Source organism: Lepisosteus oculatus, chromosome 3 (genome assembly GCF_040954835.1).
Source record: "Lepisosteus oculatus isolate fLepOcu1 chromosome 3, fLepOcu1.hap2, whole genome shotgun sequence".
Classification (NCBI taxonomy): Eukaryota; Metazoa; Chordata; class Actinopteri; order Semionotiformes; family Lepisosteidae; genus Lepisosteus; species Lepisosteus oculatus.
This window is the reverse complement of record NC_090698.1, coordinates 50,358,243-50,385,909: the sequence shown is the minus strand read 5'-3', so window position 1 is coordinate 50,385,909 and position 27,667 is coordinate 50,358,243. Positions and strand designations below refer to the sequence as shown.

At 35.7% G+C, this 27,667-nt stretch overlaps 1 protein-coding gene across 1 annotated transcript in view; it reads left to right on the top strand.

Annotated features, from left to right (window-relative positions):
- Window positions 1-24,783, top strand: part of chsy3 (chondroitin sulfate synthase 3) — a 153,742-nt gene extending 128,959 nt beyond the window's left edge. Inside the window, exon 3 of the mRNA XM_006626834.3 lies at window positions 22,339-24,783. Within this exon, the coding sequence (XP_006626897.1) occupies window positions 22,339-23,910 (1,572 nt within the window). The 3' untranslated portion in view covers window positions 23,911-24,783. The remainder of the gene's footprint in view (window positions 1-22,338) is intronic.
- The last annotated feature ends 2,884 nt before the right edge of the window (window positions 24,784-27,667 follow it).

The window sequence follows — 27,667 nt, the reverse complement described above, 5'->3', positions numbered from 1 at the left end:
CTAAATTTGAAATTTTTCATGGTGGTGAACAGCTTAAATATTTAGAAAATTGGTAATTGTGCATTGTTTGTCTATAATGTTCAAATAAAGGAATGCTGATAGGTAAGGGATGCATGAAATTCATAATCATTATTCATTTCAATTGTGAATGTAGTTGCACATGAAAAACAATTATATTATTTAAATGTATTGGGATCTGTCATTCATTTTATCTTTGATAAAGTCCTGATGTGACTTTTTACAGTGTTCTTTTCATGAAAGACTAACATGAATCATATTCTAAAGGAAAAGGGCTTCATGAGGTGATTTTTGTGGTTTACAGATCACATAAGGCTAACAACTGTGTTAACTTTGGCAAGGATAGTTAATGAAAATGTCAATGCATTCATACTGAAAATCGTGGGGATATTTAAGGTGGTGCAAAGTTTTCCAGGTCTTCAACTGCTCCATGAGGAATTCCTTGGCTTGAAACAATGTAACAGCTGTGTTGTTTTTTGTGTCTAATGCTTCTAGCAAGAAGAAAAAACTATAAGGCATGCTCATATGTAATGAATTTCTGCCTTTTTAATGATACATGCTCTAGTGCAATACATTAGCATTTTTTCTTTTTTAAATTCTACAGAATAGTTTTTAATATGTTCCTAGTTTATTTATTATGTGGTCCATTGACAATTTTGAATCATTATTTTTTAAATACAAGACTCAGCATTAGTTTCTATTTAAGCCAAAACTCATTAGCTTAAAAATACATTCAAAAAACACATTTTCTATTTTTCTATGGATTTATTATCTTATTGCACGGTTTATATTCTAATTTTCAGTTGTAACCTTTGCCAAATATAGACTCACCTCCTCATTTAACACAAATCAAAGATGTTTTTTGCCTTGCAGAGTAAAAGTAAAAGTAAAGATTTAAAAGTAAAGCATACAGTAGTTTAACAGTCATATTGTCAAAATGTTCTTGTTTAAAGTGATGAGTCAGCTTAATGAGTTAGAAAACAAATAAGATTTTTATTATTCATTAATTGTTATTAAGCTACTGAATTCATTTACATTCAAATAAGCAGCAGAATCATCTCACTCCCTACTCCCCATCACAATCTTCAATTTGTAAGTCTCGCTGTACTGTGTCCTCTGTTTTCACTTGCAGTAATCATGTGTTATCTTTGCCCTACTGATACACCCCATGTCTGGAATGCCAAGGAGACTTCTGCACATTACAACATTTTTTAAAAGTAAATTATATTTCAAGGGAATGTGTTGCATGCTTGTCACAGAATGAAACATAGCATGCAATGCGTGTAGTCAAAAGAAACATTAGATCAGGTTCAAAGCAGTATTCCACCTTCTTCAGAAAGGATCAAATTAAAACCAATAAACCAAAAACTTTTTGAACTTTTGAACTTTTTGAACTTTTTGAAAACAATTGAACAAACATTATAAACAGTTAGTTATATAAGCTGCTAGTCCTACCAAAGCTGGGCAGGGCCTACAGGACTGAATGAAGCAGGACTGTGGATTTCTGGGAGTGTAGTTTTTACAGGCAGTGGAAAGACTGGATTTACAGTATGTTTTAGAGTTTATTCTCAAAGCTGAAAAAACTAGAAATACTGTGGCCGAGTTTTCTTTCACAAACTGTTTCGGTGGCACAGGACACAGGTACAGTGTAATGGGGAACTATGTTACTTATACGTTATATAAGTAACAGTATTTTATTCAGTAAATACTGCAATGAATGGAAACAGCAGCTACAGTTTACTGTTAAGGCAACAATTCCAACCTTTTTTCCAACCACAGCACATTTAGTAAAAATTATTAAAGCTCACTATACCACTTTCTCAGAATTCAAAATTAAATAAAAAACATCCCCATTCATGATGTGATCAAGAAAAGCTGACATTCTAAATACTCTTTTGAAGTTTTAATTAAGTGATCTGGATTTTAATGACTTTTTTTAAATGACTGGCATTTATTAGTTTTACATGTTTAAAATAATTTAATTTATTTTATTTGTATTTTTCTTTTTTATAAATACATATTTGACCTCAACTGACAGCACTCCAGTGTGCGGCAAGGTGGTTGGGAAATTTAAGTCTTCACTGCGCCACCTAGCAGGATTACACAGTACTGCAGTCCTCTGTACACCACTGTGCATTCTAGATGGCTGCATCTGTACAAGACATACAGCAGAAAACAAAATCTCATACACTTTGTGCTTAGTGAACTTTACTATAGACCTAAATAGCAGATTACTAGTACAGCTATAATTAATAGAGAAGTTTACAACATTTGCATTTGTTTTCATTACAGGTCTTATGTCTACATTGTCTGTGTCAGTATATTTGTTATTGTTGACTCTGCACAGATTACTCTTAGGGGAAAAAAATCGAAAAGATTTTTCAATGCTGAATAAGAGGAAATGAGAAAGGTAAACTACATTCTATGCATGTACAGTACACAGTGTGTACTCCTATTCACCTCAAGAAGGCAGCACTTAATGTATGTCTTGTCTAATGTTGTTTGTAATTTACAGGCAGTAATTTAAAGATTCAACAGCATTTTAGAAGTCTTATTCTATCACTCGGATATCCTTTGGAGCTTTTATGTCACTGAATCTGCATTGTTATCTGTGTGGCCACGATTTATTAAAACAAATACTGTATTTATCCATTATTATAACACATAGCTGAGAACATGGTGTGCTGAAGACAGATATCTGATACAGTACATCTGAATGAGAAGACCTAAGGATCCACAAAGTAGTTCAAAACGATTTAAACTAGAAATGATAAGAAACAAAAGACTGAAAGGGAGATCCATTGGGAATACAATGGTCAAATAGACAGTACCACAGAACTAGGTATTTAAATGCTTATTCCTTAACTATAGAAGTATTAGGAACAAGATGCTAGCAACTTAAGTATTATGCAATTAAACATGGCTAACAGAGAATTGTGGTGACAAATACAACCTTGGTGGATAACACTGCATTTTGTAATGACATGGAAGATGGAAGACAGGGAGGTGAAGCACTACACTGAGTGGCCATTTTATTAGGTGCACCTGCCCTTCTCATATTATTGACTACTCAATCAGTGACAGCATCATGTCTTCAGTTAATGCTGTTTAAAGCAGGTAGGCAGGTACATACTGTACATATCGTGTGTGTGTGCAATTCAGAGGGAGAATTTTGAATGCCATATTATTGCCGATCAGGTGCATCCTTTCACGGCAGCAACTGCGAACAGACTTTTTTAGCAGGACCATGTACAGTACCATACCACAGGGCTAATAAAGTCCTAGAATGGTTTTAGGAATGTGACAGTGAATTCACCTTAATGCAGTGGCCTTCCCAGTCATCAGATCCAATTCAATGGAGTATCTGTGGGATGAGATGGAGCAAGATAGTTCAGATCCACTACCAGCTAATCCGCAACAACTATGGGACACATTGCAGTTGACATGGGCCAGCATCCCTGCGCCACACTGTCGACACCTTGTTGAGTCCTGCCAAGATGCCATGATGAATTCAGGCTGTTCTGAGAGTAAAAGGGGGACCAACTCGCTATTAGGTAGATGTGTCTAATAATGTGGCCACTCAATGTATACATGAAAAATAGCATAAAGATAAATAGACACTAGATTTTTTTAGTTTTAGAATTATGTACAGACCACAGAGTTTTAATAGGAATTATAATTATGTTTTAGTCAATCAAATCGGAGATGTACAGTATGTATAAAAGAAGAATTAGCTTCCATGGGACACACAAAATCAGTAGGAATGTCAGCAACTGAAATTGAAATAGATACAGTATGGATAGTTTGTCAGAACACCTACTGTGGGGAATGCTTATATTGATTTAATCTTTTTAAAACAATCAAGACATAGTGATGAAAATAGAGTTGAGAAAACTTTAACAGAATTGTGGTCATACTGCAAGCTTTGTCTAGGTAAAGTCCAAAACAAAGTTTGACAATTTCGGGAAAGCAGGCAATGAAAGAATGAGCTAGAGCTTAAAAGAAGCAGAATGAGACATACAGTAATAGATGTGGAATCAATAAAACATAGATGGCTGAGTCTTAAATATATATATATTATAGATAATATAAAATATTTCCTATAAGTAAACAAATCAAAGTCTGGAAAGCAATGCCCCAGATGGTTTAATGGACCAGTTAAATAATAAAAGGAGAAAGAAAGAACTGTATAAAAGGATAAAAAAATAGGATACACTTAAAGAAAAGTGTAATTCTCATATAATAAAGCATTTTAGAAAGATCAACAGAGAGATTAGAGATTAGAATGAATATTACAATAGAGGATAAGATAATGCATTTCATATTATGTATTTTTTTAGTATTACAGTATAAAAGAGCAATGAAGTATAAAACAAAGTGTCTCAGGATAATAATCTGTACCGCCAAGCATGTTCTTTTATGGGTCAAACCCAGTTAGTGCCACTTTAGTATGGTCAATCGTACTTATCCTGGGAGTTGGAAACCTGAATACCCAGTTTGTGTTTGTGAAAAGGTATTGCTGAGTGGAGACTGGAGCATGACATTAAAACTGAATTACTCATTCTTTTAAGTAAGGCAACATGTAAACATTGAGAGACTAACTGTTGTCACCTGTTTAAGTAAGGACACCATTGGTTTAAGACTGTGACATTGCATTACCAAGTATGAGTCTAATTTTTAAACCTTTTGCATTTTTTGTTTTTATGCGGAGGTAATCACAAAATTTAAAAACTTGTTGAAGATGAAATCTAGTCATTTCACATGATCCCTGAAAATCTGATTAATGAAAATAATAGGTCAATATTGGTTTGGGAACAAGGCAATTCTTTATAAGATTGTCATGTCACTCCAGATGGCACATTTTACATTATCTTTAAAATGTGTCAGTACCAAAATTTAGAAGAAAGAATGAACAATTACTTTTCAATTACTTTAATGGATTACCAGTGTCAGGTATGGACATTAACCAAACACAAACACGTTTCTTTGTTATGTAATCAGCAACATAGTAATAAATTACCTTATTGTTTTTGCTGTCAGTATCATTGGAGTTGGCTCCATTGAATTGGTTCTGATTTCTTATTTATCTGCAGAAATGGTTTTGCATTAGTTTCTTTACAAAACTGAATGCATTCCTCCTTTATATGTTTCACAAATAATGAAAGATGCCAACAACAACAACAGCATGCAAGAGCTAAAAATGCCTGTATGATGTAGAATTCTGTAAAATACATGATCTAAATGCCACCTCGGGTTCATGGATTATTAAGGTCCAAATTGTAACATTGTATTGGCTTCTTGTGGAGATTGTGGTCAGAGATATCAGCAAAAAAATATTTATTTTTCTGTGTGTTGTTAATATCTCTGAAATGAAAATTTTAGAAAAGTAGCACACCAAGAAAGGTGTTTGTAAATTAGATAATCTCACTACATTAACACAACTTGGTAAATTTCTGAATGCAGAAGCTCATCAAGTTTACTAATAGCAAAAATAAAGTACAAAGCCCATTTTCTACCATTACCTGTATTCTCTTCACTAGGTTACATTTTTTGAGTTTTTGGATTCTCAATACAGTTTAAATTGGCTCGAGTTTTTCCTCATTACTAAGAGAGGTTCTCAGCTAAGCTCCTCTACAGTTTCAGGGCATCCAGCCAAAATTCTGCCAGCATACTGTATGGCTTTTCATTTGAAACTAAGAACTCAAGTGATAAAGCAATCCTTTCATCTTAAAACTGCTGTAAATGTTAGATTGTAACTAGCTCTTACTCAGTTGAGCACCAGCATAAAATTGCTAATGTAGATTTACTGTGGTATGTACAGTATAACCTTATTTTCTTTGCAGTGATTTCATGTGTGAGCCCTTGTTCATACAGTATTTTATTAACATGCAGGGTGTCAAACATGTTGCTAGAGTCTAGAGGCTTTCTACATTTTTAAAGAAATATGTTTTTTTGACTCTAAAGTTAAATTTAAAGGTTGATTTTACTTCACTTACAGTTAGTCTGCAGTGAGGAATTAGATATTTAAATATTTAGTCAATTTTATGTAGTTTTTCAAGCACTGTAGGAAATGTAGGCAACTCAACTAAGTTCTCAACTTAGAAATTCAAGTTAAACTATCAACTCTACAACAGTTAACTAGTTCCAGAACAGGAATCTGCAGTCCTGCTCGTAAAAGGATACTATAAGTGTTTACTGAATGCAGTATGCACTCCACTGAGTTCTTTAGATGAAGTTATACAATGAGAAATTTTGGAGGCAGTTACTGTACACATGGAATCCTTTTCTTTGTGATGCAATTAAGGACTTCATCATAAGATACTTTATTCACAACTGGATACTGTATATCTCAGTAAAATTACTTTATAGGAAAAGTAAGCTGGCTTTTCTAGAGCATGTTCAGTAGCTCATGTGTTTTGAGACTGAAAATCAACAGACCTTATATATAGAACATATATACAGTATATACTGTATATAGAATTATTAGTTTAATGACAGGTGACCCAATCATTTACTAGCTTTGAGACTCAACAGCAATTGACACATTGACACAAAGATATTTCTTCCTTTAAATCTACATAGTACCATTATCAGATATTGTGCAGATATACTCAACATCTATCTTTTTTATTCTAATTCTTATGTTCAGACCTTCTATTTAATTGGACGAATTGTATTTTTCTCTAATCTTTCAATTTGCCTTGTCTTTCCATTGCAGAGTAGGCTGTACTGGAGGGACTTATAGTACAATGCAAACATTTTTTACACACTACACATTTTCTACATTTTGTGAAGTGTGATCATGACACTTTCAAATAGGACTTTAAATTTAGAATCTTCACATTTCTCATCATGATTACTTCATCACCAAATGATAAAGCTAGAAATGTTGATCATATTTAAATTATTAAAAGATTCTCAAATGTGTATAGTGTCACCATTTTCTGTAGTAGCTGTAAAACAGTTTGACTCTAAAAGTGTGATTTGCAAAGTTCTATGTCTGAGATATTGACATGGTTGAGCTTGTATGGTTGGGTGACAAGAGAGAAGCCTTTACTGAAAAAGTCTTAAATCTTACATTCTGTATTAGGTTACTGCAGAACAAGGTTTTATGGGCTGAGGAGCCAAAAAATGAACTTTTTCATCTCAATATGAAGCACTCTGGTGCAAGCCTAGCAAAGCACAAGACCCATTCAGGTGGTACCATACAGTATATTATGTGGATTCTTTTCATTAGAAGCAACTGGGAATTCTTGCAGGATTCAAGGAAAAATAGGTAACTCATAGAGGAACACCCGATTGAATTACCCATGAATCTAAAACAATGTCAAAAATTCACATTTCAGCAGGACAATGAGCTGAAGAAAATAATGAGTCCTTGAGTGTCCCTGACAAAGTCCTGACTTTCCAACAGAAAATGTATAGTGAGGTTTGATAATTGTAGTCCATCAGTTACCCCCTATGAACTTGTCAGATCTGGAACAATGTTGTTGGAAGAATGAGCATATTTACTGTTCTATCACACTGTGCAAAGCTTGTAGAGACTTAGCCAGTAATTGCTGTGAAAAGTGCTGTTGTCATCATAATATGATATGTTTTGAAGTATATTTTGCAACTGTATAGGTTGAGTTTAAAGCAAAAGTTTACAATTTTCAGAAAGTAGTCTTTGAAGGCATGACTCAGAGCTTAAGAAAAGTAGCATGAGATGTGAAGTCAGTGGATAAAGGATGTCAACAGTTTTAACAGAATCTGCTTGAAGCAATATAATGTACTTTATACTTACGGATGATACAGGTTTTTCTGTTGACACATCATTTAAGTCTTTTAGACAACATGGAAAATAATGTAGGGATGGATGTTAGATAAACAAGGGATATTATGTTAAATTGTATATACAGTAAAATTGCACTAATGTGACAAGAGAGAAGTAGGTCTGCCTAATGGTGGTGGTGGAGGGAAGTCCCCATTACCTGTAAAGCGCTTTGAGTGGAGTGTCCAGAAAAGCGCTATATAAGTGTAAGCAATTATTAATGTCATCATAAGCCCTATCTAGAATTGAGCAAGGGGATTGTTCTACAGGAACTTCCATGTATTTATGGATTTGAGAAAAGAAGACTTAAATGGGAATCACATAAACATGGGTCAAACAGGTATAAGGGGACCTAATACAATTATTCAATATCCTCAAGGGCATTCATAAAGTCAACCCAGGAATAAGCTACCCAATCAGTAAATTTCACTTTGTACATTTTTTGTTGCCTACATTCAGTTTACAGTTTACAGTGTTCAGGTGGATTATTACAGTTTTGAATACAATTTTTCATTTAGAAATAAGGTTATACTTATAATTCTGCTAAATGTGATATTATTGGTAGGGAGTGAATCTGCAAGGTCTGTATATCATTGTTTGGGCTAAAGGAGCTTAATTACCTGGAATTTATGGCATTTTTGGGTCCCAGTTGGTTTCTCTGATGTATGATTGATACAATCTATGATTTAAATGCCATTTTGGGGGTAATTTCAATAGTGCTGTTACTGTATATCCAGCTGTTACTGAGGAAGAATAAATATCTCCCAGTTCTGTACAATTTATCTCTTTGACTTGCTCTGATTGCAAACTGTATATTAAGGTGTTTTAATGCTGGTTTGAGGTCTGACTGAAGTATTATACCATGATCAGAAAGGCTTGATGAAAGGACATCTTGTGTTTAATAATGTTCTCTGCCTCCTCAATATGATATACAGTATAAAACTATGGAAATTGCTTTGTCCTGGTTTTCCATTCACTGGACATACGGATGATTCTGACAAGCTTGATTAAATACTTGGTTGATTCTAGATCATATGTCTTTGGATTCAGATGTTTTACATGAGGATCGGCTTCATCTGTTACTGAACTGTGATACCTGCAGTACAGGTACCATAATAATGCACAGCAACTATTATGCACCAGTGGCCTGACTACACAGCAGATGGCTTACAAAACTGACAAATATTTCACCACTGAACTTTTAGTAGTCCAGAATGTGCAAGCTCAGAGCAGAATTAAGCAGGCACACCAGAGTTAGCATCATAGTCTCACAGACTACTGTACAGTATGTCATGAGACCTTTAATGACCAAGTAATCAAGAACCCAGTTTAACATCTCCGAAGAATGGCTCCTTCTGCAGCAGTGTCCCCAGAGCCACTGATTTGGAGATTCTGGTGTAGAGAGAAGGGTGTCACCTACTGGTTTACCAAACACCACCTGCAGAAGTAATGTGGTTTTCCCTAGTGTTTTCCCATTCCAGTACTTATCAAGTCCACTCACTTAGCTTAATCAGGCTATAATCAGATTAGGCTATAAGGTGGCAATGCTGCTTAAGATTCAGGTAAAACAGTAGGGGGCACCTTACGTTTATAATCACCTAGGAGGAAACCAAAAGTAAATAATGAATTATTTCCTAATGCGCAAGCCTTAAGACTGAATCTTAAGGCTTAAGAAAGAATGTTTATTTTTTTCATACTGTGGTTCAAAAGTAAAGATGGTTTTCAGTGTACTCCATTATCCTATAATCTCCACATTTCCAACTTTCATAATGAAATTCTGTTGAACACAAGAGTTTGACATCTAAATTTAAATAATATGTCAGACTCCAAAATCAAAGGCAATAAATGCATTGTGCTCGCTTAGCTCTTCAAAAGGAGCCTCTTACAGGGAAACACTTTTACAGTGCTTCACAGTCTGCAGATGGTTAGTGGCACTTTGCTTTTTGTCTGGTGTCTAGCACCAAAGATATGCACAAAAATATTTTTTCAAATATGAAGTGGGTTTTGAAGACGCACGATAGTGAGACTTTGTGAACTCAATTTACACTTGCCCTTCTTAACACAAAGACCCTGGGACACCTGAAAAGTGGGTTAAGGCTCTCTCCACAGGCAAATCCTTCAAAGGTTGCCAGATTGAAATGAATTCTAGTCATTTGCTGGATTCAACCCAGGTCCCATAGGCAAAATGCAAGTGCATTTAAGATGAGCGTTAATTCACCATGTCTCCCAGTGGTGGTTCATATCTCATATTTCCATTTTCTAGCCATTTCGTTTAAGAATGCACAAAATGCTGTGAAAATAATCCTGTAAAGCAAAATGACTCAATAATTGAAGATGACAGACGTTTTGTGGAAATTCACATTATAACACCCAAAAGGCCAGAGATGCTTTAACAAGAGATACTTCATCAAAACACTAATTCTAACACAATATGTTCAAATTTGTTCTTACAATTAACTTCCATGTTATGTTTGTTTACATTTCATTATCAAGTGAAGTTATTCTGTACAGATGAAAAACATTTTAGAAAATTAATGTAATTTCCAAATTCTGAGCTACACCCTGCATTTATTGATGGCTTGAATGCCTAATTTTAGAGATATTGTAGTCCTTGATTTTTTCAGTATTGTACACAAGCTGTAACTACTGCCAATTCTGCTATTATACATGAAACAGCTAAAAATGTAATTATGGGGAAGTCTGCATGCTGTTAAATCGGTTTAACTACAGCCATATGCTGAAATTACAGAGAGAATGTCAATACTTGACCTCAAATAACCTTTCTTAATTTTTAAAACCGCTTGAGTTTATTGTTTGGTTTGAGATGATCACATTAAAAAATTCAACTACTTACTGTAGTTAGCGTTGTACTGTATATGAATTGTTCTAAAAATAAATTGTTTTAATATCCTCATATTGAGTTCACACACTTCTTGACTTCTTGAAAATTAGATTTTATTCTAAGACAGTACACTACAGTGGTTTCTGAAGATTTAAGACGGTTCAGAGTATAATTAAGAAATGATGCTAAGCTTGTAATTATAAAGACACTGGAAGTAAATACAAAGAGCTGTTAAAGGGCAAAACATTATATTTAGGATTGGGAGCTGGCACCTGTTTCAAGGAATACTGGTCTGGAGTGGAGATTCCTTTCTGTACTATACTGTACAGTATGTAGCATTGTTTTCCTAAGAACCACATTGTTTAAAATGAATTTTTTTGTAATGTACACTTTAATACTTACTGTAAACAAGATAGCCATTTTCAAGAATTCAAAAGGAAAGGATCTCAATTTTACCTTTCCCTTTTTTTAAAATAGGAAGATTCTTATTTAATACAAATACAAACTTTTCTGATGTGAGAAACATTGTATTTGTATTCTCACAGCTTTAACACCTCCATTAAAAATCAGATTCACTATTCACTTCTTAGTTGTCAGTGATTTAAAACTACTGTATCCTGCATGTCAAGTGAATAGTCATTATGAGATCAATTTGAAGATAAAATTAGTAACAGATCTAATTGCAGTTCATTTAATTTCTATTTAAGTGGAGTATTATATATTTGGTTATAATTTACAGGTCTGCAGTAGTCACGTTTCTTTTTAATTGTGATTGTTTTCTGTTTATTGAAATATGCCCTATCCTTAGGCAAAGGTACTAATAAGTAGTATGAATGTGCAAATGCAGTTTAAGCCCCTAGGAACAGGCTTATACAGTAGAAAGAAAGTCCTAAAATTATAAAACATATTCTATAATATTTAAAACAGAACATTGCTATAATGCACAAAAACAAAAGCAATAAAAACTCTGATAGCGTCAATGCTGTAAGTTGTATTTAAAATTAGCTCACAATTTGCTTTTTCTGTACTTGATCATTATAGTTGTTTGCAAGATGGGTCAAATGGCCTGGTCTTGCTTGTACCCTTACCTCAGTTTTTCAATAATTTCCAATCATGACATTCAATTAACTATAATAATACCTTTGGCAATTTAAAAAGAGAGAAAAATAGCAATGTAATCATGGTGAAGTAATTTTGTTGTTTTATATAGCCGTGATACCCTAAGGTAAATTAAGCTGAAAAATGAAAAAATAAATCAAGTATACTAACAGTTGAAACTTAATGTTTTTTTTTCAAAGTTACTCATGTAGCGGCGAGGCTTAATAATAAGGCAGAATTAAGTGTTTCTGAGCTTTCCCAAATTAGGCCTCATTTCTCTGTTCATCTCTGTGGTGCAGCCACAGAGAAACCATTCATGCAAGGTGATTTAAGGTCCAAGGACAGCTCCCAAAGGGGGATGCACTTAGCTAAGCCTGGCTATCATGATCAATGGTCACCCATTGGCGCCTATCTGTCTAGGGAGTGCCAGTTGGACATCTGGATTGCATTCCTAAGTGTCAGGACTAAGTAACTCATATCTCACCTTGATCAACCAATCAGGGACTGGTAGGGCCGAGTAACCCACGTGGGACTCTGATGCCCATGGAACTTTCAGCCAATCAATGAGCTGAAGTTCCTCCAGGTAAAAAAACAGGCAACACAGAGAGCCTGTGAGATTCAGATTCAGATTCAGACTGAGATTCAGATCCAACAATTCTAAAGGGAATTCAAAGGAGAATTCCAGGGCAGGACGGCCCAGGAGCAGAAGGCTCCCAAGGGCAGGACATTCTCGCAGCGCGCCTCCTGACCATCCTGAGACTCAGCCCGGACAACCACGGAACAGCCAGTGTGTCCGAGTGCCAGAACTTTCCTTTGTTCTAAGAGTCTAGAGTTGAGGTTGCCAGAGAGTAACCAGCAGCAGGCCTCGTGAACAGGTCGGAACTGTGGACAGCTGAATCACTATTCAGAACTAGCTCTTCATCATAAACGAACTGGTCCTCTTCCTGACTTGCTGGGACCCACAGTCATCTTTTCTCCTGTGCACAAACTTTGCTAGTTAAAGCCAACAGTGAGCATCAGCAGCGCACCGTCGCAAGCCGCACATCACAGCCTGGCACGGAGCCAGAGAGCGCGGATTGGACAGCAACAGCCTGCAACTGTTTCTTTGTGCCCGCAGGAGATCTGAATCCCCAGAGATTGGATGAGTATTCAACTTCAATGCATTACAGCTCAAGAATTCAATTGTTATCCCAACCAGTTGATATCAATTTAATTCCTAAGAGTTATGTACTTGTTTCGAGTATCTAATGTAGAAGTTATAACCAAGTTCATTTATGAAACGGTCTTAATGAATGATATACTGAACGTATGTCCTCTTGATATATGTAACACTTTGTAACTGATTGAATATATATCTTTTGTATTCTGATAACCCTCTCGATAAGATCTGTTAGGTTTAAGGCATATTTTATGTATTAATAAATGTATCCTCGTGTATTAGTACCTGTGTGTGCGCGTTGTTTGAGTTATGTCGCATGGTTGGATTCTAAAGCCATCAAAAGAATCAACTTTGTGATTTACTGCTACAATTAATAATTGTCTCAGTAAATGCCCAAACCCTACAGAACTGGTGCCTTCAGAGAGCCACTATGATTACATATTTGGCGTCCCTGAACCGGCTTAATCTACACTCAGCTCAGAAAATCATTTTTCGTAATATAAATTTTATCTCCAATACCTGATTTTACATTTGGGTAGAGGAAAATTGTGCTGTTGGTTTAAAAATCCAGAAGTGTTGATAAATTCAGGTCACCTCATCCCTCAATTGCTAGAAATCACTTCAAATGCCACACTCGCCTCAGAGGTCTTTAAAATAAAGTAAGCAGCAAATGTAATGAGTCACATATTGAATAGATAAGCAGACTGTGCACTTCATTGTAATTGAATCACATATGAATGTTGCCGAATCCCTCCCATCTAATTTAAATTAGTATGTATTCCAATTTTAGAGGCTCTTCGTCATCCTGCATCAATAAACATAAATACAGAGTAAAAAGATCACTTGATCTTATTTCTCAGTTCTGACTTTAAAAAAATTGCTTACAGCTACCATACATTTTAAGTAGCTTAATAAAGCAGTCAGATGTCGTATGAATTCTAAAGAAATTGCAAACCGATGTCATAGTTTTTAGAAGCTGGGTTCTAGAGGATGATCCTGCTGTTTATCTTATGGTAAGTGGGTTTACTATAATAGTTACTGCATTACTCTTTAAAATAATAAAAAAATGTATATAATAAAGATTCCATGCATTAGTCTTTACTGTTGTTGCAAAGGCCCAGTCTCCAACTGTGAGACAAGAATATCTAAATTCCTATTTGACCATACATTTAACCAATCGAAGTAAATACTATGATATTTCTTGTCAAATAAGACTATAAGAAAGGTTACACATGAGAAAAGGTCATTTGGTGCATCTGCTGTGCTTGGCTGGTGGCAGTTTATTGTTCTGATGGTTTCATCAATCCATTTCCATAAAGAAGCGATGGTGACGGCTTCAGCAACAAGCCTCGGCAGCTGATTTCTAACTTCCACTACCCTTTGTGTGAGAAATTGCTTGCTATACTCAGATTTACGTCACGCATTCCTGCAGTTTCCACTTAAGTCCCTTAGTTCAGGTTTCACTGTTGATTCTGAACCAGGTCATAGGATTGGCTGTCTGTGCCTTTTCGAATTTTGAGTACTTGAATCAGGTCCCCTTATAGTGTTCTCAGTACAACACTATGATAGTTCAGTTCTTAAAGTCTTTCAGTGTAAGGAATTCCTTTGAGCCTGTGAATGTTACTAGTCACCTTACACCAATTCTAGACTAAAATAATTTAATTTGCAAAATTGAAATTTCACACAATATTTTAAATAAGGTCCTACTAGTCCAATGTGCAATTTTACATAATTCCCCTTGAATTAAATTACATTTATTCACTTGTTGTCATGTCAGGATGATTCCACAGGATGGGCAACAAATTAAGTCCCAAGAATTTATCAGTGTAGAGTTTTGCAGTCAAATTTCTATCAGTCTCCACAAGAATCTCTATTTTCCAATCATCTATTGCATATGACACTTGTTCTGTATGTCTATACCACAGGTGCTGAAATTGGGTTGGTCTTCACAAAACTGATTCCGCATTAAAGAACATGGTTTCACAGTGGTTCCTAATGTGCCGAGTCCATTAGGTGTCACTCAAATATACTGTAACGCTTATGGCCGACAGGCACTGTGTAAGAGCCGGCGTACCAGAGCAGGTGACGTCACCGCCCTTCCCTGTGATAGCAGGACTACAGCTACTGGGCTCGGCTCACGGGGCTGGGTCGCTGCAGAGAGACGCAGGAGTCCCGGGTTTGAGCCCCCGACGGTGGGGGCCGATCTAATGCGGCAAGGGCGCCCGCCTGAGCCCCAGTTGCGTTACATTGGTGTCAGAAGCGGGGTGGGATAGCCCTTCGCCGGGGACGGCGATTTAAGCGGGGGAGAGTGTAACGCTTATGGCCGACAGGCACTGTGTAAGAGCTGGCATACCAGAGCAGGTGATGTCACCGCCCTTCCCTGTGATAGCAGGACTACAGCTACTGGGCTGTAGAGAGATCTCTCTTTGGCTCACGGGGCTGGGTCGCTGCAGAGAGACGCGGGAGTCCTGGGTTCGAGCCCCCGACGGTGGGGGACTGACCTAATGCGGCAAGGGCGCCCGCCTGAGCCCCCGTTGCGTTACAATACTGATAGAACAAAGACATTGTTCCTCTTTTATTTTTAATTTATTAAACTATTTGGGTTGTAGCCTTTTACCAACTTACTGTATACTTGGGTTGAATGTACAGTTATCTTTGTTTTCCTTTCTCTATTTAGATTTTTGGAAAAGACTGCAATCTAGATAAATACAGACTTTCCCTCCTGTAGGTTTTCTGACAAACCTGGTAAGAAAGTTGTCATTTTACCATATCAACCATTTCAATTTCTTCCCTGAAGTTTTCACTGTTTCACTTTTCAGATGTTAAAAAAACTCAAAAGTGCCGTACAATAATATTAATATTAATTTTCTCTGAAAACAAACATTTTCCAGGCTAAGTACTTGCAAACAAATTCCCACATGGTCCCTAGACAATGAAACAGCTTTCAGAATATGCTGTAAAATCTGCTGTGAAATATTTAACCATTTTTAGTCCAAGCTACTGTATGTTGCTTTTCCAGACATAAATATCTTCATTAAAGTTTCATAATTTAGAATAAAATGAAAAAGAATGTTTTAAAGAAATTGTATTATTTTTTGTATTATTAAAAGTTATTCAATTTTTATTCTAATCAAACTAATTGCTTACCATAATGAATTAGTAGTGTTTGTTAAATTTATGGATTTTTTCAGCAGTTAGTGTAAATGAAATCCCCTTTCATATGAAAGAAAATGTTCATGCTTTCAAAAGCTTTTTTCTTATTTCTTCATTTACAGTATACACAAACTAAATCGAAAATGCCTGTGGGGATTGGCTACCTACCTGTTTATGGTTTATGAATACTTCACAGGGAGGGCTTTGTCTATATCATAAGTACTTTAAACTGAAAACTCAGGGTTTGTTCTCATTAAGGTTCAATCTTAAATTAGCATGTGACCATATGTGTTCCCTAATGCATTTAATGTCTACTTTGCTGACAAATATTCTGTAGATGGAAATAAAATGCCTTAAATTAAATTCCTAATAGAACATAAGACATTTGCAAATGAGAGAAAGCTTTTCAGCCCATCTGACTCATGTACTGTAGTTTTTAGTATCTTATTAATTGATTACCTTGTAATGTTGCCATAGCCAAAATGTAATGTAGTGTACTCTCTGAAGGCACCAGTTCTGTAGGGTTTGGGCATTTACTGGGACAATTATTAATTGTAGCAGTAAATCACGAAATTGATTCTTTTGATGGCTTTAGAATCCAACCATGCGACATAACTCAAACAACGCACACACACAGGTACTAATACACGAGGATACATTTATTAATACATAGAATATGCATATAAACCTAACAGATCTTATCGAGAGGGTTATCAGAATACAAAAGGTATATATTCAATCAGTTACAAAGTGTTACACATATCAAGAGGACATACGTTCAGTATATCATTCATTTAGACCGTTTCGTAAATGCACTTGGTTATAACTTCTACATTAGATACTCAAAACAAGTACATAACTCTTAGGAATTAAATTGATATCAACTGGTTGGGATAACAAATGAATTATCAAGCTGTAATGCATTGAAGTTAAATACTCATCCAATTTCTGGGGATTCAGATCTCCTGCGGACTCAAAGAAACAGTTGCAGGCTGTTGCTGTCCAATCCGCGCTCTCTGGCTCGGTGCCAGGCTGTGCTGTGCGGTTTGCGACGGTGCGCTGCTGATGCTCACTGTTGGCTTTAACTAGCAAAGTTTGTGCACAGGAGAAAAGATGACTGTGGGTCCCAGCAAGTCACGAAGAGGACCGGTTCATTTCTGATGAAGAGCTAGTTCTGAATAGTGATTCAGCTGTCACAGTTCCGACCTGTTCATGAGGCCTGCTGCTGGTGCTAACCTTGGGTGGATCCTCTGGTTACTCTCTGGCAACCTCCGCTCTAGACTCTTAGAACAAAGGAAAGTTCTGGCACGCGGACACACTGGCCGTTCCGTGGTTGTCCGGGCTGAGTCTCAGGATGGTCAGGAGGCGCTCTGCGAAAATGTCCTGCCCTTGGGAGCCTTCTGCTCCTGGGCCGTCCTGCCCTGGAATTCTCCTTCGAATTCCCTTTAGAATTGTCCACAGAATTCTCCTGAATCACACTGAATCTGTTCTGAATCTCTCAGGCTCCCTGTGTTGCCTGTTTTTACCTGGAGGAACTTCAGCTCGTTGATTGGCTGAAAGTTCCATGGGCATCAGAGTCCCACGTGGGTTACTTGGCCCTACCAGTCCTTGATTGGTTGATCAAGATGAGATATGAGTCACTTACTCCTGACACTTAGGAATGCAGTCCAGATGTCCATCTGGCACTCCCTAGACAGATAGGCGCCAATGGATGACCATTGATCATGATAGCCAGGCTTAGCTAAGTGCATCCCCCTTTGGGAGCTGTCCTAGGAAACCTTATCAAAGGAACCTTAAATCAGCCTGCATGAATAGTTTCTCTGTGGCTGCACCACAGAGATGAACAGAGAGATGAGGCCTCATTTTGGAAAGCCCACAACACTTAATTCTTTCTTATTAATAAGCCTCGCCGCTACAACCTCATCTATAAACTTTTATGTCAAAAACACTTCACCTTAGTTTCCATTTGTATCCTTGCATTTGTGATTCAGTTTTACCAGCAGAATACCTTTTGATATTCATGTACAGTACATTTATGTTTATTAAAGTATGTTTCTTTCATACGGGGATCAAATTGACAACAATTAGAAAATTATGTTATTTGTCAAATGCACCACAAAATTTAGAGTGGAGTTTAAGGTTGTCCTGCTCAGATATAAGACACTGAATAATAAGACCTATTGGTCTATAATTACTCGTTTGAGTTGATCAGCTTTTAATGGATGGGCACTATATTAGCAATTGTCTAGTCAATGGTATTACCAATTTGTTAAGAGACTGTGAAATAGTTTTGTTAACAGCCAATGAATAATACTTCTGTTTTCTAAAGATCAATTAATAGAAGACAATGAGGCCCTGCACTCAGGTGGACAGCAGACCTAATTATTTCTGAATTGCCAATGTGGAAGGAAGGGGAGTTTACCTTCTATCATTGTCATACTTAGATCAAATATTGTATCTCTGTTTGGGGATAATCTAAGAAATCATCCTCCCCCACACCCCCGTTAGACATTTCTGTATTTTTAAAAACATAAACATATTCTATGTACAGTATGTTCAGTACTTATTCCTGATTATTCTTGATGTCCCTATAGATGTATCCTCAGTAATCATGTGTTCTATCATCATTTTACAAACATATGTAAAATTACATATAAGAACAAAATATTATTATATCAGAAAAAAAGTGTTATATTTTTTCCAGCACATTGTTTTGATTATTAGCTACACATAAGCAGTATTAAAAATGTCTACATGGTTTTGACCTTACTGATGTTTACTATTTTTCTGTGGAACTAGAGCATAATAACCCATTGCATCACTGTATCAAATCCCTATAACAAAAGCTAGTAGACTACAGCTAGTGAAACAAAAAGGACTACAATAACCTACTTATATACTGTACTAGCTGGATGAGTACAGTTTAATTGAGTCAGTAAATTTATAATTCACTGACAAGTCATAATCGTGCAACAAGTATTTCTAATGTGAAATAAGATCATAGAACATTTAGTCTGGTCTTTTATACACCTTTGCTGATTTGTTTTCATGATTATGTTTATTACGTAATGAGCATATTTTGCTGTTACCAGAAAGATCTGTAAGAAAGTGCTTCAAACTGTGAAAATCTAAATGTTGTTAAAAGCCACTGTATGATTAAAGAAACATTAAAGAAATACTGATATTGTGAAAGCTGTTTAATCTTATACCCAACAGTGACACTTTAAACTTCAAAGGTGGTTTCACACCATTTAAATTTCAAAGAATCCATTTTTATTATACTGTAGTAGATTTTCAAGCTTAATTCCAATGTCTGGCCATAGGCACTCAGTTGAAAGAATTAAGAGCATCTGATACTTTTGATACTGATACAGGGATGCACTGATAGCTTCAAGGTCAAATGGATAGTCTTGATCACTGTAACACAAATTTCTTACAAAACATACACACTCAAATCAATGAAATTACATAGACGGCTACTGTATAAAATCTTAAGACTGTCCAAAAAATCGGATTATTGTTTCAACTCATTTGTTATTGGATTGTAGAGAAATACTCCAACTTTTATCACTGAATAGTAATGATACCCATTTAAATGAGAATGTTAACACTTGGTAATATTTTTGTGCCAGATTATGAGCAGTGTTTTCATTTTCACATAGACACCACATTCAAAAGGTGGCATAAATTAATTCACTCAAGATCTGCGAAGGTCTGTGAAGTACACCACTGTCACTGCTACAAGGTTCTTTAGCAAAAAATGATATTAGACATTTGAACTTAATATTCACTGCTCTTGAATTCACTTTTCCTGAATCTGTTCTTACTGTAAGCATTATATAGGAAAAGGTGAGGCAGTTTTGTGATTTATTTTATCTCAGACCTTGCAATCCACATTTCCCATCTAACAACTGATGCCAGAGAAGGTGGGGTTGAAGCAGCTGCTGCCATGGGAATATTGCCTGACTGCTTCAGTTATTTCATGAACAACAAACAGCTATTTGTCTGGACGTGAAGTTTCCATTCTAATCCCCCTTCTGCCCCCCTCCTCATCTTGCAGCCATTAAGTAATGAACAACCCCACCCTGGCATCCACACTCAAAATCCAGGGACTTGATTTTTGACTCTCACAAACGTGAATTCCATTAAAATAGACTATAGAACTGACACTGTACTAGGCAGAAGACATCTGCATTGTCTGTAGCCTAAACCTCTAAAGGATCTGTTTGTAGTTTGAAACTATATCGAAATTAAAATAGCATGGAAATGGGCTTCGGTGCAATGCCTGAAGGTGTTGAGATAAACATCAGCTCTTTCCTTAGAAAAAATGACAAATTACAGGGGTGTGCCAGTGTTTGTGTCTGGGGATATTTTCAGACAAGATCAAGTGAAATCAAGGGACTGTTCTGTGACCATCAACCAAAACAAATTGATGTGAATCGGGCCACAGTCCAGACTTAAGCTTAGCAAAATGTATAGCTATTTCAATTAAAATGTAAACAGCATAGAAATACAGTATCAGAATTCTTAATATATTGATACATATATTTCAACTTATGGCATTCGAATATGGAGCTGTGTTAGAGGATGGCTTCAAAGAAAAAGCTAGAGGTTAATTCCTTGCTACAAACCAGAAGAAAGAAGAAGAAAACATGTAGTGACACATCTGAAGAAGACCCCATAACCAAAAATCTGTTTCAGCATGGAATTAACTTCCTATGTGTTCCTATAATAGTAATAACAATAATAAATGTGTGAAATCTCATGATTGCAGACATATATATATATATTGTACAGTATATGAAAAATATTTTCTTTGGTGTATTTAGTTTAAAATGGCTTTATTTATTTACAATGTATTTTTAAACAAGGACAGATTGGGCTGAAGGTAAGAAGTATCATTAATCAAGTTAGATGACTGCAAAGAGGATATTTAACTGTTGTGAAAGTAAATTGCACAAGCGGTTCATGCCTTATCTCACAGTATTGACAGTACTGGAAATTATTCATGGGAATGCAAATTTAAAATTGTAAAGAAGGACAATTAATTTTGTACCATTTAAATAATTTTCTTCCCTACATATACTACAAACTACAGTTTTTGTCCATTATTATAAGCAACATTTTCACCTTTTTTGCAAAAATAATTCATAAATACTATTTAGGATACCATTTTTATTTTAAAAATTCTTTTGGAGTGGGAATTGTTTACACACCATAAATCTAAAGCTCTTTCCTGTCTAGTTTTATCTTAGTTTTTGTTGTTTAGATATGGATATAGACATTGTCTGCATATAAATATGTTGTGTGCTTGGATTATATCCACCTCCTATATAGTCCTGTGGATTTATATTACAATGATAGAGGGACTTACATTTCATCACAATTTAATTAGTTTTTTATGACAATGCTACATTTTGCCTAATAAGAAGGCCTTTTGTGGCTCTACTTTCATTTCCACGGAGGCTTTTCCATGCAATTAAATTAGTCTCCTTTGAAAACAAGCCAAATATGATTCGAGTTAATTAAAAATTAAAATAAAGCTAAATATATCAGGGAGGCAATTGGTTTTTGAGAACCAAAAATAAAGCCTTCATTCCTCCCCACCCACCAATCACCACTGCCAGACCAACGTGATTAACATGGTTCACTAAAGAAGCTCTGTCCAGTATGCCCAGTGTAATTAACTGCCTGTCATAATGGCCACCTTTATTCTATATGAGATACTTGGCCTTTGAATTGATCAAATGCCCTTGGCTAGGAATATTTTTCAGTAGAACTCTTGAGCAATAATTTAGTGCCCTGAACTACAGCTAATAGAACACTTTGTACTATCCTAGATGTCCTTGGATAAAAAGGAATAGAAAAAGAGCATCTATCTATGTACAATATAATGAAACAAACTTCTCACTATTATTTTTATATAATATCTATAGACCAATGCTCATGAGTTGATATTTTCTAATGAGCAGAGAGAAAAAAGTCACCTTTCCATGTGTTTAATGGGAACCAAATTGTGTATAAATGGAAAGTTTTAGTGCTTGCAAACAAATGTTCCGCTTCAGTGACAAAACCCTTAAGTCTTAGATATTTCTGTCTGGGAGTACATGGTATAGTGTATGAAACACTGGAGTTTCAAAGATAAGTAAACATTTTCACTAGTTATGAATAGCAGAGCCTTCACCAAAACTTGCACATGTGTATCAAAGGTTTTTATATATTTTTTTAATTTTCTTTTTCTTTTTGTTTTCCTTGCAGATGCAGCAGCTCTTCTATGAAAATTACGAACACAACAAGAAAGGATATATCCAGGAGTTGCACAGCAGCAAAATCCACAACGCCATTACACTTCATCCCAATAAGAGGCCTGCATACCAGTACAGGCTGCACAATTACATGTTGAGCCGTAAAATCTCTGAGCTGAGATACCGCACAATCGAGCTCCACCGGGAAGGAGTAGTCATGAGCAAGCTGAGCAACATGGAAGTGCAGAAGGAAGATCAGCAACTGGGAATGATGCCTTCCTATACTCGCTTCCAGCCAACAGAAAGAAGTGAAGTAATTGAATGGGAGTTCCTCACTGGGAAACTCCTGTACTCCATGGCTGAAAACCAGGTGCCTCGGCAGGGACTCGGCAAAGTGTTACGGGCTGCTTTAGATGACACGGTGCTTCAGGTGATGGAGATGATTAATGAGAACTCAAAGGCGAGAGGCCGTGTTATTGATTTCAAGGAGATCCAATATGGCTACCGGAGAGTAGATCCTTTACATGGGGCAGAATATATCTTGGATTTGTTGCTTCTTTATAAAAAGCACAAGGGGAGAAAGGTTACCGTGCCAGTCCGACGGCATGCCTACCTCCAGCAGTCATTCAGCAAACCCTTCTTTGCAGAAGCTGAGGAACTTGATGTGGGAGAGCTTGTTGACACCATTAACAGTGACTCTCAGTCCTTTTCTTTCCTCTCAAATTCCTTTAAGATCTTCTCTCCCTTCCAGTTTACTGAAGCAACCAAAGAGATGAGGGAAAGGAACGAAAAAAAGATCCACTTCCTTGTCCCTCTCACAGGAAGATATGAAATTTTTGTGAGGTTTATGGAGAACTTTGAGAAGACATGCCTTATTCCAAACCAGAATGTAAAATTAACTGTAATTTTAGTAGACAATGACTCTAACCAAGACAAAGAGAAGCATTTGGATCTGATTATGGAATACCGTAAGAAGTATCCCAAAGCTGATGTAGCAGTCATTCCCATGACTGGAGATTTCTCAAGGGGCTTGGCACTTGAAATGGGATCATCACAGCTAGACAACAACACTTTGCTGCTGTTCTGTGATGTTGACCTTGTGTTTAATGCAGATTTCTTGCAGCGGTGCAGAGACAACACCATTCAAGGGGAACAGGTATATTACCCCATCATCTTCAGTCAGTATGATCCAAAAATCGTTTATGCAGGCAATCCTCCAGAGGACAGCAACTTTGTATTTACAAAGAAAAGTGGGTTCTGGAGAGAGTATGGATTTGGAATCACATGCATATATAAAAGTGATTTCTTAAAAGCAGGTGGTTTTGACACTTCAATCCAAGGTTGGGGATTAGAGGATGTAGATCTCTTCACAAAAGTCATAAATTCGGGATTAAAGGCATTTCGTAGTCAAGAGGTTGGAATTGTCCATATTTACCACCCTGTTCACTGTGACCCAAACCTAGACCCTAAGCAATATAAGATGTGCTTAGGGTCTAAAGCAAGTACTTACGCATCCACGATGCAACTAGCTGAACTGTGGTTGGAAAAGCACTTAGGTGTGGGGTACAACAGAACTTTGTCCTGACATTCCAGTTCATTCTCCCATTTTGGGAGGTTACCTCAAGTTTTGTGTGACCTTGCAGAGCAGATGAGTCACATGTGCTCTTGACTGTGTAAGTGGCAGTGTGTAAGTCTGTTGTCTTGTTTGCTTTTATTTGAAGTTAGTTTCTATTCAGCCGTCTTCCAAAGGACTTCTGCACATCCCAGTGGCAGTCCCTCCATTATTTTGATATACACCTGAAAGTGTTTGATGCCGGGTTTCTTGTATTTTTTTGTTTTGGCTTTACATTTTGAGAAGATCCAGTGCATCAGAACTATTCTCAGGAGCACATCCTCCACAAAACCAATGGCTACTTCAAATGAATGTGTGCTTTGTGGCTTTGTTCTGTATAGGCTTTAAAGTACAGTGTTCACCATGTTCCTTTTCAGGCTTTGCTGAACCCAATGTGATGATGACAATGATAATAATAATAATAACAATAAAAATAATAATTAAACTGTTGAAAGTACCACAAAAGTGCTTTACGCTTCCACAGGGGAAGGAACTCTGTAATATAGTTTGAGTTTTCTAATTTATATAAAGTCGTAAAAATGTAAACAGAACTTTCGTCATCTGCAGTATTTTTAAAGTATGTGAATAATTTTGATGATTGTATCTTTATTTTTAAAACTATTTCCTTGACGTAAAAGGTACTGGATACCGATATCCGCTGTCTCGAGACCATTCTGATAAATGATGTATTTCTCTTTTTCATGTGGCCATGCTTAAAAAAGCATTTTGATTGCATTGTTTCAGCTTTGTGAATTTCAAGTCTTTCAGTTTGCTGACAAGAACTAAGAAATTCTATTAAAAGGGGTAATTTATAATAAAGCATATACATTAAAACTTTTATAAATACCTGGTTATGTGAGTTTTATTTAGCCTTTTTCTAAAATGATGGCAAATGTGAATCTTTTAAATAGGCCAACAAAATAATCATTCAGGCCTTCGATTTGAACTAAGTGATATCACTAATCTATAATGCTGCCTACTTGATGTTTTACTATTTCACATTATGCTTGTCTTCATTCTCTGTCCAAAATCAAACAGTTTGAACATTTAATTTGAAAATTTGACAGTGTATTATTATTGAAACACAAGAAAGAAAGATGACATTTCAAGTGCATAACAGACAAGGATAAAAAAACACTGGTAATCAAGTTCTGATTACAGTATATCCATTTGATTATATCCAAGTTTAAATTATATCCATTTGTTATCATTAAAGCTTTTTCAGTTGCTTACAGTATGTCTGGCATGCTGGAAAATAATTATCAGTTCTCTGTCCTTGTTGTTTGTTATTGTTGAAGTACAGGCAAATTAATGTTATACTGATGTTTTTGGTAGTAGACATAATACAGGATGAAGAATATAAAAGTGATTCCACTATTTCCCATTTTGTCCTGTAATAATTATGAGAAACACTTCCCCCTACAGTTCCGTTAACCTATTAAACCTTCAATAAATATTTCAACATTCAGTTATCTTTTTGAACATAGCTAAGGCAAAGTATCAGTAAAAGCTTTCTTTTAAAGCATACCTGTGTTTAATATGGATCTCTAGATGCTTGTGAAGGTGCTCCACATGTTTCTTCTTGGTAATCTGTATAAAGCGGTTTTAAAAGTGAGCTTTAAAAATTTAATGAACAGGCCATGTGTCTGGCTTTCACACTATTGTATATGGCACAGACACACTGTTACAGAATATTAAAATGAAAGAACAAAAATAATACATTATTACAACTATGCCTTTACTTAAAAAAGTGGGACAAGGGCACATAGACATTAATATTCTGCTATTTTGGAAGATCATGAACTTGAACAGTTTTTAACTGTTTAGTAAAGGACATATGTAACTTGAATCTACCTTTATCATTTTACCTATAAATCACAATGGCTGTATTAAACGTTACAAACTGTGAAGTGTTTGACAAATGGCAAAATAATAAGTATCAATCACATATCAAATATCAGGTTCTGAAGCCAAAATGTTATGCAAGCAAATATGTAAAAAATAGCATTTACAATATACGCTCCCTACAGTCAGGGAATACAGAATGTAACCGTGCAAATGTTTTCTTTCTTCTCCAGACACAGGCGGCTAACTTGAATAGGACAAACAATATGTACTTGCAATAATTTACAGTACATCTAGACAGCACACACTGTTTACAGCAATGCACAGATATTTACAGTTCTGCAAGTCAGAGTACTGCCTTCAACACACATGGCAAAACATGGAACTCTCCCTGGCAACAGTGAGAGATACTGTACAATAAAGAGAAAAAGAGAGAAGGAACCTGAGTATTATTAAATAAAGGATCATATTTAGGATTCAGTCATCTCCAAAGTACTGTAAATGCTAAATAAATGGGAACCTATAGTATAGAATTCAAAATGCTTCACTAAACAGAGATATGTATTTCTGCCTTAAGGATGTTACAAATAGGAAATCACTGTTTCCAAATAATATAAAAAAGTACCTTACATAAAGCTGTATAATATATCCATAATACTGTATAATCCAGTCCACGTTTACTCTCTAATCACCTGGACAGATTCTGGTGACTAGCTGGTCTGTTGAAAGAGATTCATCATCATTTCTTCTCTCTCCAGTCTTTTCCTGTGCCTTCTCTTTAAAAATTTAATGGACAGGCCTGGTGCCTGGCTTTCACATTACTGTATGTTACAGAATATTAAAATGAAAGAACAAAAAGAATACAATATTACAAATATGCTTTCATTGTAGAAAAAATGGGACAAGAGTACATAGACATTAAAATTCCATTATATTGGAATTGAACTTGACATGAACTTGACAGTTTTGATTTCCAAAACTGTTTAGTAAGGGGCACCTGTATGTTAACCTGTATAATACCCTGTATATTTTTTTATCCTCTATTATCTTCTAATGATCCTGTCATTGTTAAATATTACTCGAATTGTCTGGTCACCCAGGTCGTTGGTCATTGCAACTGCTTTAGGTGAGATCAGATAAGGGAATATTATAAGAAGCTGGGGTATCTTCAGCAACATTGCCCAGTAGCTTATTCCATATTCTCACAAATGAAACTTAAGTCCATTTCAAAACTGCTATTGAAAACAGACTGAAAATGCTGATACTTCTTGCTTCTTACATACAGTATCTGTAAACAATATCAATCGCTTTTTTTATTTGTTAAATGTAATGTTTTGTTAAGAATACTGTAAGCACACTTAAAATGTATGAATTATGAGCTTCATGAAATTTGATCCTTGATTTTTAAAACACTGAACAAAATGCTGTTGTGTTTTCAGAAGTTCCATGTGAAAAGAGACTCTTTTAATCTGATCTGATCCTTTAAAATATCACCTGATAAAAAAAAATATTAATATTTTTAATTTAAAAATTGAAAAACATGAATTGCCAATTTGTTGAAACAGTAAAAAATGGCTAAAGATGCTTGTGTATATTGGAGGATTTCCAATTATTTAATTTCTGACTTTTCTCATGCTTATAGAGTATGTTCTCATAGAAAAGAAGAAAACAAACTGAACATAAATCAACAAGTTGTAAACTTGTTGTAAACACTGTTGTGAAGTTTGGGATTAAATCTGGAATTCAGATTTTAGATTTTGACAAACTTGTTCTTGCACACATCCTCATCCTTATTCTATAAGGCCATGGCAAACATCTGCAAAACCACCTAAAGAAAAACAAGTTGGCTAAGGGTTATTTAAAGTGTTCATTTAGAGTAGGTACT